The sequence below is a fragment of the Typopeltis vanoorti genome, chromosome 2, assembly GCF_054136105.1.
Source record: "Typopeltis vanoorti isolate ZY-2024b chromosome 2, IOZ_Tvanoo_1.0, whole genome shotgun sequence".
NCBI lineage: Eukaryota > Metazoa > Arthropoda > Arachnida > Uropygi > Thelyphonidae > Typopeltis > Typopeltis vanoorti.
In genome coordinates this window covers 101436009-101448747 of record NC_143550.1, presented here as the reverse complement: position 1 = coordinate 101448747, position 12739 = coordinate 101436009, and the positions used below count along the sequence as shown (strand labels likewise).

General features: G+C 35.2%; 1 protein-coding gene across 4 annotated transcripts in view; it reads right to left on the bottom strand.

The window, feature by feature from the left end:
- LOC150109295 (acyltransferase PGAP2-like) overlaps positions 1–12739 on the bottom strand; it is a 222977-nt gene that overhangs the window by 31538 nt on the left and 178700 nt on the right. Inside the window, exon 6 of one of the 4 annotated variants that reach the window (XM_090407108.1) lies at positions 9171–9297. The exons of the other annotated variants lie outside the window; for them this stretch is intronic. Coding sequence (XP_090263234.1) covers positions 9295–9297 — 3 coding nt within the window. The 3' untranslated portion in view covers positions 9171–9294. Of the gene's footprint in view, positions 1–9170; positions 9298–12739 lie in introns of those variants that run through there. 4 annotated transcript variants of the gene reach the window in all.

Genomic DNA, 12739 nt, shown 5'->3' with positions numbered 1-12739 from the left:
AGATAACTTATAGTAGGCATCCAGTGGCAGACTGCCAACTATGAGTTAATACGTAGTTGGCAGTTAACGTATTAATAAGACAATAACATTTGCGAGTATATCACACATATCTTGAAGGAATGCTCTATGGAATTAATGGCATCCTTTGGCCAAACTACTTAACATGGGTCTTGAAATAGGGTGAGTCCCAAAGGAACAGAAGGTGGGAAAAATTGTCCCACTTCACAAAGTAGGGGGGGATAAAACTAACGTTACAAATTATAGGCCAATCTACATGTCTGGAGTTGTTAAGGTATTAGAGAAGTTAGCAAGGACTAGGATTCAAAAGTTAGCTGATAAATGATATGATGGTCAGCATGAGTTAGTTGGGGGAGGGGAAAGGGGTCATGTTTCAGCAATCTGCTTACATTTTACAAGACGACGACACAAATTCACTCGGTAAAGGAGGTGCACATACAGTGGTGTACTTGGATTTTTTAAAGGGATTTGATAGACTGCCACATTATAAGCTAGTAGCTAAATTGAAACAAACGGGATTAGATAACAGACAACAGGAGGGTGTGAGCAGGAGAATGAGATGCAGGTTCTTTGAATGGAGAGTGACTGGTGAGTGGAATGCATTGCATGAAAGTTTGATGAGTGTGGAAACTGTGAATGTGTTCAATGCACAGTTTGATGATCTTTTGGCATGAGAGAATATAGAACTCCTGTGATGAGTCCTTTGACTCTATGGAGGTCAGATGTTAATAATAATAATATAAGTTTTCTATTATCTCATTTTGTTGTTGACTGTGTTTCCCAACTGCAGGTTAACACTGGGCATAGAAAACTTAGAGCTTTTCTTTGAATTTTCTTGATAATATTCTGGATTTTAGAAGCTCTAAGATTGCAAAATATCCAGATTAACCTTCTCGATTCTCTTCTCTATCTCTTAATGCACACTGTTGTAGTTGTTAATATTAACTACTAGATATTTAAAATTATCAACAACTTGGCTGGATCGGTTCCGATGAGTCTTTGAAATGCACATATACAGTCAAGCCTCGATATAATGAACTCCGCAATTTCAAGCCTCAATTTACGTAAAAATATTAAAATTTTAAGGTCAATGCCTGGCAATCATCTGATTGGCGAACGATGGAGACTCATCATGTACTCCCAATCTGTAGGTGTGTCTGTGTTTTAACAGTTTTGCGCATCATCCATGTAATTTAATCGTTGCTTACACTTCGTAAGATGTATTTCGGCGTGGTGCATTGCAACAAAATCTACAAGAATGATATCAGAGAACATACTTGTAGATTTTGTAAATATTAATATTTAGTTAAAATGTCAGAATCAAGGAAAAGAAAAGCAATTTCTTTAGAAACTAAACTACATATCGTATAACTTTGAAAGTGGTGAAAGAAAATCCGATGTGGCACTTCTTTAGGATTAGCGCAGTCAACTTCAACAACCATACTTAGTCAATCAGAAAAATTAAACAGTCTGCTCAGAATTGTACAGATGTTACAGCAGCAAAATTAACTCGCTTAAGGAGTTCACTTTTAGAAAAAATGGAGAAAATGTTAAGTTTGTGGATAGATGATATGTCACAACATCGTATGCCTTTAACTCAAATGGCGATTCAAGAAAAAGCATTATTTTTGTTTAATCACCTGAAATCTAAACAAACTGAAGAAACTGAGGAAAATTTTGTGGCTTCTTGTGGTTGGTTTGAGAAATTTAAAAAACGGGCCAGAATTCATAGTGTAAAATTATCAGGAGAAGGCGCAAGTGCAGATGTTGAAGCTGTGAAAAAGTTTCCAGAAAAACTAAAGGAAATGATTGAACGTGAAAACTTCTCACAAAATTTGGTGTTCAATGTTGACGAAAGCAGTTTGTTCTCAAAATGGCTACCATCAAAAAGCTTCATTTCTATTAAAGAAAAATCAGCAGCTGGGTTCAAAGCAGCCAAAGACTGTTTAACGTTACTCTTTGGATCAAATGCCTCTGGCGATTTTAAATTAAAATTGTTATTAGTTGACCATTCGAAAAATCTGAGGGCATTAAAAGGTAACATAAAAACGAATTTACTTGTAATATGAAAAGCTAATAGAAATGCATGGATCACCAAGGAGTTATTTACCAATTGGTTTGTTAACCATTTTTAAATTTTTTTCAGTAAAAATGATCCTGATTTAGGAAGAAGTGTTACTGTTAAGTGATCAGTGTTAAATGCAATCCGTATAGGCAATTGTTAAATGAAAGAGAAAAAAGCATAAACAGTCAACTTTAGATTCGTATTTTAAAATGTCGTGATTTTATCTTTGTTAGGTATGTAATATTGACTTTTTATTTAATAAAGCTTTACTTTTTTCAAAAAAAAAAGTCTTTCATTTTCTTTACATACGAACATATCCCTATTATGACCATAGTATTTTTATTCTTGGAGAACGAAATTTCGCTTAAAGTAATTTCTTGGAATGCATCCTCTTCGTTAATCAAGGTATGACTGTATTTAGTTTTTTCCCTTGTTTATGAAAAGATCCATAGGCTTATTGCTTTAATTAAATTATAGTTTATATAACATCTTGATGAAAGTCTCCAAGGTAACAATGTCAATGTTCTTCTAATTCATTTAAATTCCATTTGTTCATTTTGATCTCTAATGACATTTTCCAATGCTACTTGTGAACAGAGTTGGTGAGAGAGAGAGCATTTCTTTGAAGAAGTCCAGATTTTATTTCAAAAACTGACAAATATTCCTTAAGAAATGAATTGTGCAGAAGATAAAGCAAAACTCACATGGTGGGAAGCCATTTGAATAACTTTATATGGAATAAGAGAGAAATTAGCCAAAACGCTACACTAGAAATATACAAGACAGTGTTCAAACCATGTTTAAGTTAATGAGTTGAGTTGAATTAGAAATAAAGCAGATTGAAGGTTACAGAACTGCAGATACAAGAGTTCTGAGAAAAATTAGGGAGCCGAACAGTTGGCATCAATGGCAGAATCACATTAAAGATGAAGATATTAGGAAGGAACGTGATGTTATTAGCATTCCAGAATATGTGAGGAGGGCTAATCTAAAATGGTATAATCACTTAAACAAAATGGGAGAGGAAGTTAGCAAAACAGGCATTTGAATGCCATGATGGCAGGAAAAAGACCTAGAGGAAGACCAAGATCTACATGGACCGATACAGTCAGAAATGCTTTAGTGCAAAATGGTGGAAACGACAACACTGGAGTGCTGACAAGTAATAGGCTAATGTGGAGAAAAATTGTTAATAGAAGATAGCCTGTGCACCCAATATCCCTATGAGGATATATAGCAGGAAACTGATGAGTATTTTGTAGCAGGTAATGGTGGGATCTCATTTTTTAAAAATAGGACATAACATGGTTGTATGGAAGTCTACTGAATTTTTTTTCCCCCACATTAGCTTGATAAATGTATAAATGTCAGCTGTTTGTTAGTTCGTATGATGATACAACAGCCATGAGTCCCTTTTACGGGAAGGTACGGCACCATCTCAATCCCCCCAAATTTTATCCGGGCTCAGTACCGGCACAGCTTATGAATCAGGCCTATGGCTGGGTCAGAATTCCTGACTGTAATCCGTGTGTGTTCATGAGGTCGGTTGGCCTACTTGCAGGATGAAAAACCCTGCTGTCCATTCCCAAGACCAGCTAACTTGGCTATGGTTGAGGAAAATCCTTAAGCTCCTCATGTCGTTGACAGGAATCGAACCTAGGACAATCCTGCCTCAGGCATATGGTTGTGAAGCGCAAAGCCACTGGGCTAACCGCGAGGAGAATTTCAGCTGCTAAGAGTGTTCTTCCAATTTTTAGAAGTTCTGGTGTAATTTTATTATCATCAATACTTTGTTATTTTTTAGTGCTTGAACAACACTTCAGAGATTATTATTATATGACACCTCCAAGGAGTCCAAGGATGCATTGCTGGAGGACACTCTACTCCACACATCTGTCTCTCCTACTATACACAACCATCATCAATGCCATCTACTGCCCATCACCACCACCAATACTTTTTTTCTGTAAATTGCATGTATTCTGAAGGCCGATTTGCCTGTATGTGGGATGAAAAAATCCAAGTTTCTGTGAGAAAAATATCCTGCTACCTCTGTATGAGATCGGCTAACTCACCTTCAAATGAAAAAGTCCATATAAAGATGGTTCCTTAATTGTGCATTCAGCACCATTTCCTTCTGAACATTGTACCTCAAGTGTTCAGTTTTCATTTGGTGATGGTAATTTGGTTAGGAGTCTCAAAATACTGTCGAAATTCCTCAACAATTTCCTTTTCTTGGGTAATCAAATCTCCTTGATTTTTGGTCAGTATTCAAGTTTGTGATTTACATCCTCTTTTCAATATCCTACTGCATCTGAAGAACCTCTTCAAGTTATCTGTATTATTTTCAATTTATTTCTTCAGTTAATTTTTTTTTTCTGCCAGTATTTCCTCTCAATGCAGTATTTTACTAGTTCTAGCTAAATATCTGCAGCTTCTCCTATAGTTCTCAGTATTTTCTAGTGACGAGTCCTGTAGTATTTTTAACTCCATCTCATTACATTTATGGCCTCATTATGCTTCTTTATAGCCTATAATAAATTTAGCTTCATCCTTTATCCAAGTGTAAGCAAACAAAGTTTGTGCCTGAAGTATCTTCAGGACTGAGGCAACTCGTAGTAGGTGGACTAAGCTCTCATCACTCCTTGTCTTAGTATCTCCCATAATGCAAAGCACATCTCCCTGTGGACACATATAATGCTATGCATTAAGGGAAGGGCCACTACAGAGCAGTTTTGTCCTTTATTGAGATCTCGTCAGTGGGAGCCAGACCCAGAAGTGGTGATACTAAGGCTGAAGCAATGGAAAATAAACTTCCAACATCTTTCTCTAAATCCAGAGTAATTTAATAATAAGGTGGTACACCTTTTGGCAACTCGTATAAGTAAATATGACCTCTTCATTGCTTCGGCCTTAGTATCACCACTTCTGGGTCTGGCTCGCACTGACGAGACCTCAATAAAGGTCGAAACTGCTCTGGGTAGTGACCCTTCCCTTAATGCATAGCATTATATGTGTCCACAGGGAGATGTGCTTTGCATTATGGGAGATACTGAGACAAGGAGTGATGAGAGCTTGGTCCACCTTTGCTACGAGTTGCCTCAGTCCTGAAGATACTTCAGACGCAAACTTTGTTTGCTTACTTGGATAAAGGATAAACTAAATTTATTATAGTCACCAAGTGGAAAATAAACTTCCAACTTCTTTATAGCCTCTTTACATGCATTATTGAACCATTTGTTTTTTCTACAGATTATACTTAGGTACAAACATGTGAGAGGAGGCTGGAGAGAATGAGCCAAAAGGAAGAAAAATTTGTTCTGCAAATCTGAAATTATAAAAAGATACTGAAGTGGCTACGGTATATCTTTTAACATATTTAGAGAACAGCAGGCAGAAATAAAAATGCCAGGACTGATAAACAGTGACCATGTAAATATTTGTGCAGAAAATGCAAACAGCAAAATCAACATCTGCATGAAAGAGTACAGTGACCTAGTGAAAAATGGACTATTAATCATCCTAAAAATAGCAATCTTCACACTAAAGTTAGCATTTTTAGGAAGCACTTAGAAGTCATCACTCTGGGAGGAAACTTGGCTTGGATGAGCTCAAAGAAATGTCCCACTCAAAGAAACCCTTGAGCTCATCCAAGCCAAGTTTCCTCCCGATATCTCAGCCCTATTTCAGTTCACAATGAACTCAGGCTATTTCGTTTGGCAAGGAAAGTTCTACAAACAGATAGAGGGGACAGCCATGGGTTCACCACTTTCCCCACCCTTGGCCAATTTCTTTATGGAGACATTTGAAGAGAAAGCCTTAAACTCCGCCCCACAAAAACCCACTATTTGGCTTCGTTATGTGGATGATGTGTTTGCTATTTGGCCACATGGCTCAGACACACTCCACTCCTTCCTAACACACTTAAACAACCAACATCCCAGAATCCAGTTCACCTTAGAAAAAGAGGAAAACAACACCCTCCCCTTCCTAGACACTTTAATCACCTGCCAGCTTGATGGATCTTTGGTTTTCTCTGTTTACAGAAAACCCACCCACACTGGCAGATACATTCACCAGCAATCCCACCACTCCCCCTCACAACAATATGGGGTGATAAAAACACTATATAACAGGGCAAAATTAATCTGCTCAGATGACAAGGCCCTGACTATGGAACTAAACCACATCCTCAACACTTTCTTAGCCAGTGGCTATAACCCCAAAAAAATCCAAAAAATACTAAAACCTGTAAACCACAACTCCCTTCCCCCCCTCAACAATAAAGACTACACCAAGTCTATCACTATCCCCTACATCCAGGGCACCTCTGAAAAAATAACTAATATCCTCAAAAAATATGACCTTACTTCCTGTTACAGACCATATAAAAAGTTGGCATCCCTTATCCGCTCTACCAAAGACCAACCACTTCCCCTAGACCTACCTGGTGTATACCAGGTCCCTTGCAGCTGCAAATTGTCCTACTTTGGCCAAACAGGCAGAACAACAAATATCAGGATTTCAGAACACCAAGACTACATCCGGTTTCACCAGTACAGCCGCTCTGGGGTGGCAGACCATGCCTTAGATACCCACCATAAAATTCGTTGGAAGAAAACAAAAATAATCCATCGCAGCAAGTTTAAATACGAAAGATTATTCAAAGAATCTTCAGCAGCTCTAAAAAACGTTCCTAACCTCAACAAATTTGGGTGCATGAAACTGCCTCAAATTTGGGAGACTTTCATCATGAGAACTTCAGCCCAACTGTCAAGACTACCAAATTAGCCCGCAAGAGGGCACCATTAGGACTTTAGGAACAAAATTAGTTTCTTACTTTCTTCCTCATTTGCTTTGTTAGTTCCTTAGTGCACATACCATATCTTTATGTTCCTGAAGATGGCAATGTGACATTGCCGAAATATAGAAGGGATTCATTAAAGTTATCTTTAATTAAATACTTCATATGCGTTGTTAATTCCGTAAATTAATTACCAGTTGTTACTGTCAGCTGAAAGTTGAATGATAAGTAATGAAGTGTTTGAAATTTTAACATTTAAAATACAAATTTTCATTATGGAATAATGAACTTAAGTTAGATTTTTTTTTCTGACTTTATTATGCCAATCATTTAATTGTCAGTGGCTTAACACAAAACAGCATTATACTCTCTAACCATAAACTCTAGAAAGAAGTAAAATTATTCTTTTACTTCTTCCAGAAAGAAGTAAAATTATATTGAGGGCAGGCACAATGAAAACTGCACAAAAGGAAATTATTTTTCTTTATAAAAATGAAAGACAAAACAGTTTAACAAGATTTTATTACTTTTAAAAACTTTTTTATTTAAAATGTATATCCTAAGGCAGGATAAGTCATCAAATACTGCAATAGGACATGTAAAAAGAACTTGTAAAAGCAAACAAGATTATTTTGGTGAAAGCAAAAAAAAAAGAAAATCGAATTACACTATAATACCGCTGACAAAATAGATGACTTGCTTCTCATAAAAAACACATTCACATTATTTATATTACAAAAGGGAATTACAGGGGATTCAAGGCAGTCTAAAGTCTTAGAAACATGGTAGTTATCAGTTAGTTAAGTATATATTTTTTTAATTTGGGTTTAATTTGAATAATGTATTAGAGCACCTTAATTAGTATTGCTCTGAGAGAAGGATTCTGATGCAATGTGGTATTTAGGATGCCCTACAGAACACCAAATTTAAGTATGAATATGATCCCTTCATATTCATAACTGTTTATTATTCAGGAAATCAACCATAAAGCTTCAAAATTATAAAAAAGTAGAAATTATTCAAGGATCACATAAAGATGCAATTTCTTCTGAGTTAAAATATCACATTTAAACCGAAACTGAAATTTGTCCGGTTTCTACTAAATACTCTAAATATTTAATTTCATTGCAATTCTAAGTAGAGACACTACTGAATGGAGATGAAGGTGGATGAATGAACAAATGGACTAATCATTTATGCATTCTGGAAAATGGCTCTAAAAAGAAGTTAGAAACACAGAAATTCAGTTTGTTAATCAAAAATGTTAAAATCAAACTACAAGGGTGGTCTAAAAAGTTCTTGGCCTTGACCCATAGATGGCAACACTATCAGCATTATTTTTTTCCCTAAGTTGGTACATCTGTCATAAACATCCATGTGATTGCAAGTCATTCTATCAAGTAGTTTGTTTTATACAGCTGTCTGAAGCAAACGTGTTGTCTGTATCCCTTGAAATGGATAAAATTGAGTATCATGCGGTTATAAAATTCTTTGTAAAAGAAGGTTTAACAGCAAAAAAAATTCATTCCAAGTTCATGTTTATGGACACTCTTCTTCATTTTTGACAATTAAGAAATGGGCTGCCGAGTTTAAGCATAGCCATACCAGCCATGAAGATGATCCACGTGAAGAACGTCCAAGAAGTGTAATAACACCAGAAATCATTGATCAAGTGCATGATATGGTACTGGATGACAGGAAATGTATTATGCTGTAAATGTTTATGAGTCAAAGTGCATTAAATTGCCAAGACTATAGGCATTTCAAAAGAACGTGTAGGATATATTTTGTATGAAGAATTTCTAATGAAAAATCTCTGAACAGTGCTTGGAGCATTTTAACAAGCATAAAACTGATTTTGTGCGTCGATTTATTACTATAGATGAGACTTGGATTCACCATTACACACCAGAATCCAAACAGCAGTCAAAACAGTGGACAGAAGCCAGTTGTTCAGTGCCAAAGAAGACAAAGTCAGTTCCATCTGCAGGAAAGGTCGTGGCATCAGTGTTTTGAGATGTTAAAGGCATTTTGTTTATTAATTATCTTGAAAAGACTAAAACAATAACCGGGGAATATTATTTCAATCTTTTAACCAGACTAGATGAAAAAATTCGTGACAAAGGATCAGGTCTGCAGAAGGAAAAAATTATGTTTCATCAGGACAATGTACCTGCCCACAAAGGTGTTTTGGCAACAGGAAAATTAAGGAATCTGCACTATGAATTGTTGGAACATCCATCCTGTTCCCCAGATTTGGCTCCCTCTGACTTCTATCTTTTCCCAAAACTAAAACTCTTCCTCGCTGGTCAGCGTTCTTCAAATCAAGAGGTGATGGCAGCTGTAGGGGGTATTTTGCAGATCTTACTGAGAACCACTACAGGCACGGGATAATGGCGTTGGAGCATCACTGGAATAAATATATTAGTCTTAAGGGAGATTACATTGAAAAATAAAAATAATTTTGAAATTATAAATTTGTTTTTTCATTGTTAGGCCAAGAACCTTTCAGAGTACCCTCGTATTATTAGATTCTTGGTAAATTCTACAGCAAAGGAAATATTTTAACATCATATCCCTGAAAATCTTTTGGGCTTATCTAAAGTTTTCTCAACAATGCAAAATGGAAAATCTTGTTTTAATCACATTTTCTTCTTCTTCGTCTATGATCTCTTATGCTTTTAAGTGTCAAGATTTTGCCAAAGAGATTTCCATGCCATCCTGTCCCAGGTTTGTTGTTTTGCTTTTTTCCATTTAATTCCCTTCTTTTCCAATTTTTCTTTAATTTCCTTTTGCCAACCTTTCCTGGGTCTGCCTATGTTTCTTTTTCCTATTTTTCTGGCTTTTGTATACAGTTTTTGCTATTCTTCCTTCTTCCATTCGATTAAGATGTCCAAACTATCTCATTTGGGCTTGTGTTATGAATTGATTCAGAGGTGCAACTTGAAGACTGTCTCTTATGGTTTGATTTCTTATTCGGTCTAGTCTTGTTTTTTGTGCCGCTTTCCTGAGATATTTCATTTCAATTGTTTGTAGTTTATTTGTGTTTCCTGTTGTTAAACACCAAGACTCACAACTGTATGTTAATGTTGGTAGAAACACTGAACGGTACGCTGCCAGTTTGTTATTCTGGTTGATTTCTTTCTTATCTAGGAGTGGGCCTTTCATTGCATAGAATAGCTTTGTTCCCCCTCTTATCCTGTTGTTAATTTCTGTGTCTAGTCTACCATCTTCTTGTATATATGATCCCAAGTATTTAAAGGAGTGGACTTGTTCCAATTGATGATTCTCTATTTTTATTGTGTGTTTTTGTTGGTTTCTAGATATGATCATTATTTTAGTTTTATTTATATTTATGGTCATTCCTTTTCTTTGTTTCTTCATACCAAATGTTGATATTGTACTGCAGATCTTCAGCTGTATTTGCTAGAATCACTACCTCATCTGCAAAAGCCATGTGTGAAATCCAGGTTTCATTCAGTTTCCTGTATTCTAGATGGAACTTGTTTTTTTTGGCATGCCTTTAAAATTTCATCCATTACTATGATGAAGAGAAGAGGATACAGCCTTGCCTCACTCCTACATTTGTTTCAAATTCTTTTGATCTATTATTACGGGTTCTTACATAATTTCTGTTACTTTTGTAGAGGGTTTGTATGGCTGCTATTAAGTTATCTTGTTTTTCTTTAATGTTTGCCATGTTAAGTGTCTGGGAACTCAGTCAAAGGCCTTCTCAAAATCTATAAAACATGAATGTAGTTCTTTTCCATATTCCAATGTTTTCTTTGATATTTGTCCAAGACTGAAGTATCCTGCGTACTTCTCTTTTTTCGAAAGCCATATTGCATTTCATCCAGTGTATCCTTTATTTGATTCCTAAGCCTTGCTTCTAAAATACAGGCATATAATTTTCCTGGAACACTTAAAAGCAAAATTCCTCTATGGTTTCCACATTTGTGGTTGTCTCCTTTCTTAAATATAGGGATTATTATAGCTACTTCCCAGTCTTTGGGAATAATTTTCTTTTTCCATACAACATTGAATAGGTGTAAAAGAAATTTTATTGCTTTCATTCCTAAATTCTTTACCATTTCTGGTGTTATTTGGTCATGGCCTGCTGATTTTCCCAGTTTTATTTTATTTATTGCTGCTAACAGTTCATTTGCATGAATTTCTTCACTCTGATCTTCCATTTTGCTTGTGTGTCTTGCTCTTAGGATCACATTTTCTTTTAAATAATTAATTTAGTTTATTAAAGGTATAGGTATTTATAGGTATTAATAACATAGATAAAAATGCATGAGTAATTTAATCTTTATTGATAGCATATTTAGTTTTGTAAGTGGTAAGATAAGGCATGAGCTGCAATGTCATACAGATCCTCTTATCTAATATACAAGCTTAAGTTATGAATAATGTTCAACACATATTTTAACTGTATTACAAGACAAAAACTAAATTATAAAAAAAGATGTTTTATTAAATTGTTTATTTCACTGGATTTCAAACCCACATCTTCAGAACACACTGCACGTTACAGTTAACATGCGACAATGAATAAGGAAACAATTCAAATTGTAATAATAAATTAGATTTTAGATCTCTTGTCTATTACAATTTGAATTGTTTCACTTAATCATTGTTGCATGTTACTACTGTAACATGTTCTGAAGATGCTGGTTTGAAATCCAATGAAATATAAGCCAGTTAATAAAACATCTTTTTAAACTAAACATATTTGGTCGTTTTATAATTAAAATAATATAAACATTTTAGGAACGCCCAAACACATTCCTAAAATGGATTTCATGTGTGGAATTGAAAAAGGCCTATATCCACTACCACAAAACGTAGCCAACACTATTAGATTCAAAAGTACGATAATCCTAGCCAAAGCTAAACAACCTATTCTCAACACGTCTCCTTATGATAGAAAGGCAATTCTCAACTTGAAGAAAAAAAACAAAGATATCATTATTACAAAGGCTGATAAGGGAAATTCTACAGTTATCCTTAACTCTAAAGATAATTATGATAAGTTAAATGTATTACTATCAGACAACTCCACCTATAAGATCCTAGACAGAGACCCCACAATAAAAAATCATAATGAAACAAACCAACCAACTAATCAGAAATTGTAACATTTGGCTAGAAGAAGTGAAGAGAACACTAAAATCCTCACATCCTATCACTCCAAGACTATATGGGACACCTAAAATACATAAACAGGATATACCTCTCCATCCAATCGTTGATGGAAGATCATCACCAACCTACCTTTTTGGCAAAGCATCTTGCAAACTTATTAAATAATAAAATAAGATCAACAGAATCCTATATCAAGAATAGTCAACATTTCGTAAATAAACTCCAAGCCATTAAGATTGCACCAACAGACATGCTAGGCAGTCTAGATGTTGTATCAATTTTCACCAATGCACCAGTAGAAGAGGTAATAAACATCATCCAAGATCTCTTTCCTCTAGACATCACACAGATGTTAGACACTGCTTTCAATCTAATTTCTTCAAGGTTAACAACACCATATACCAACAATTAGAAGGCCTAGCAATTGGAAGCCCACTATCACCATCTTGTGCAGACCTTTTCATGGAAAAACTTGAAAAAGAAATTCTCTCCACAATCTCCCCTAAACCATTTACATAGTGGTGATATGTTGACGATATCTTCATTATATGGCAAGACAGCTTAGAAAACCTAAAATCGTTTGTGGATAAAATCAACTCAATACATAACAAGATAAAATTCACTCTGGAATTTTATCTTATGTATTATGGAAAAACAACAACCAACTGCATTTTTAGACATCTTGATAAAGAAACAATCAA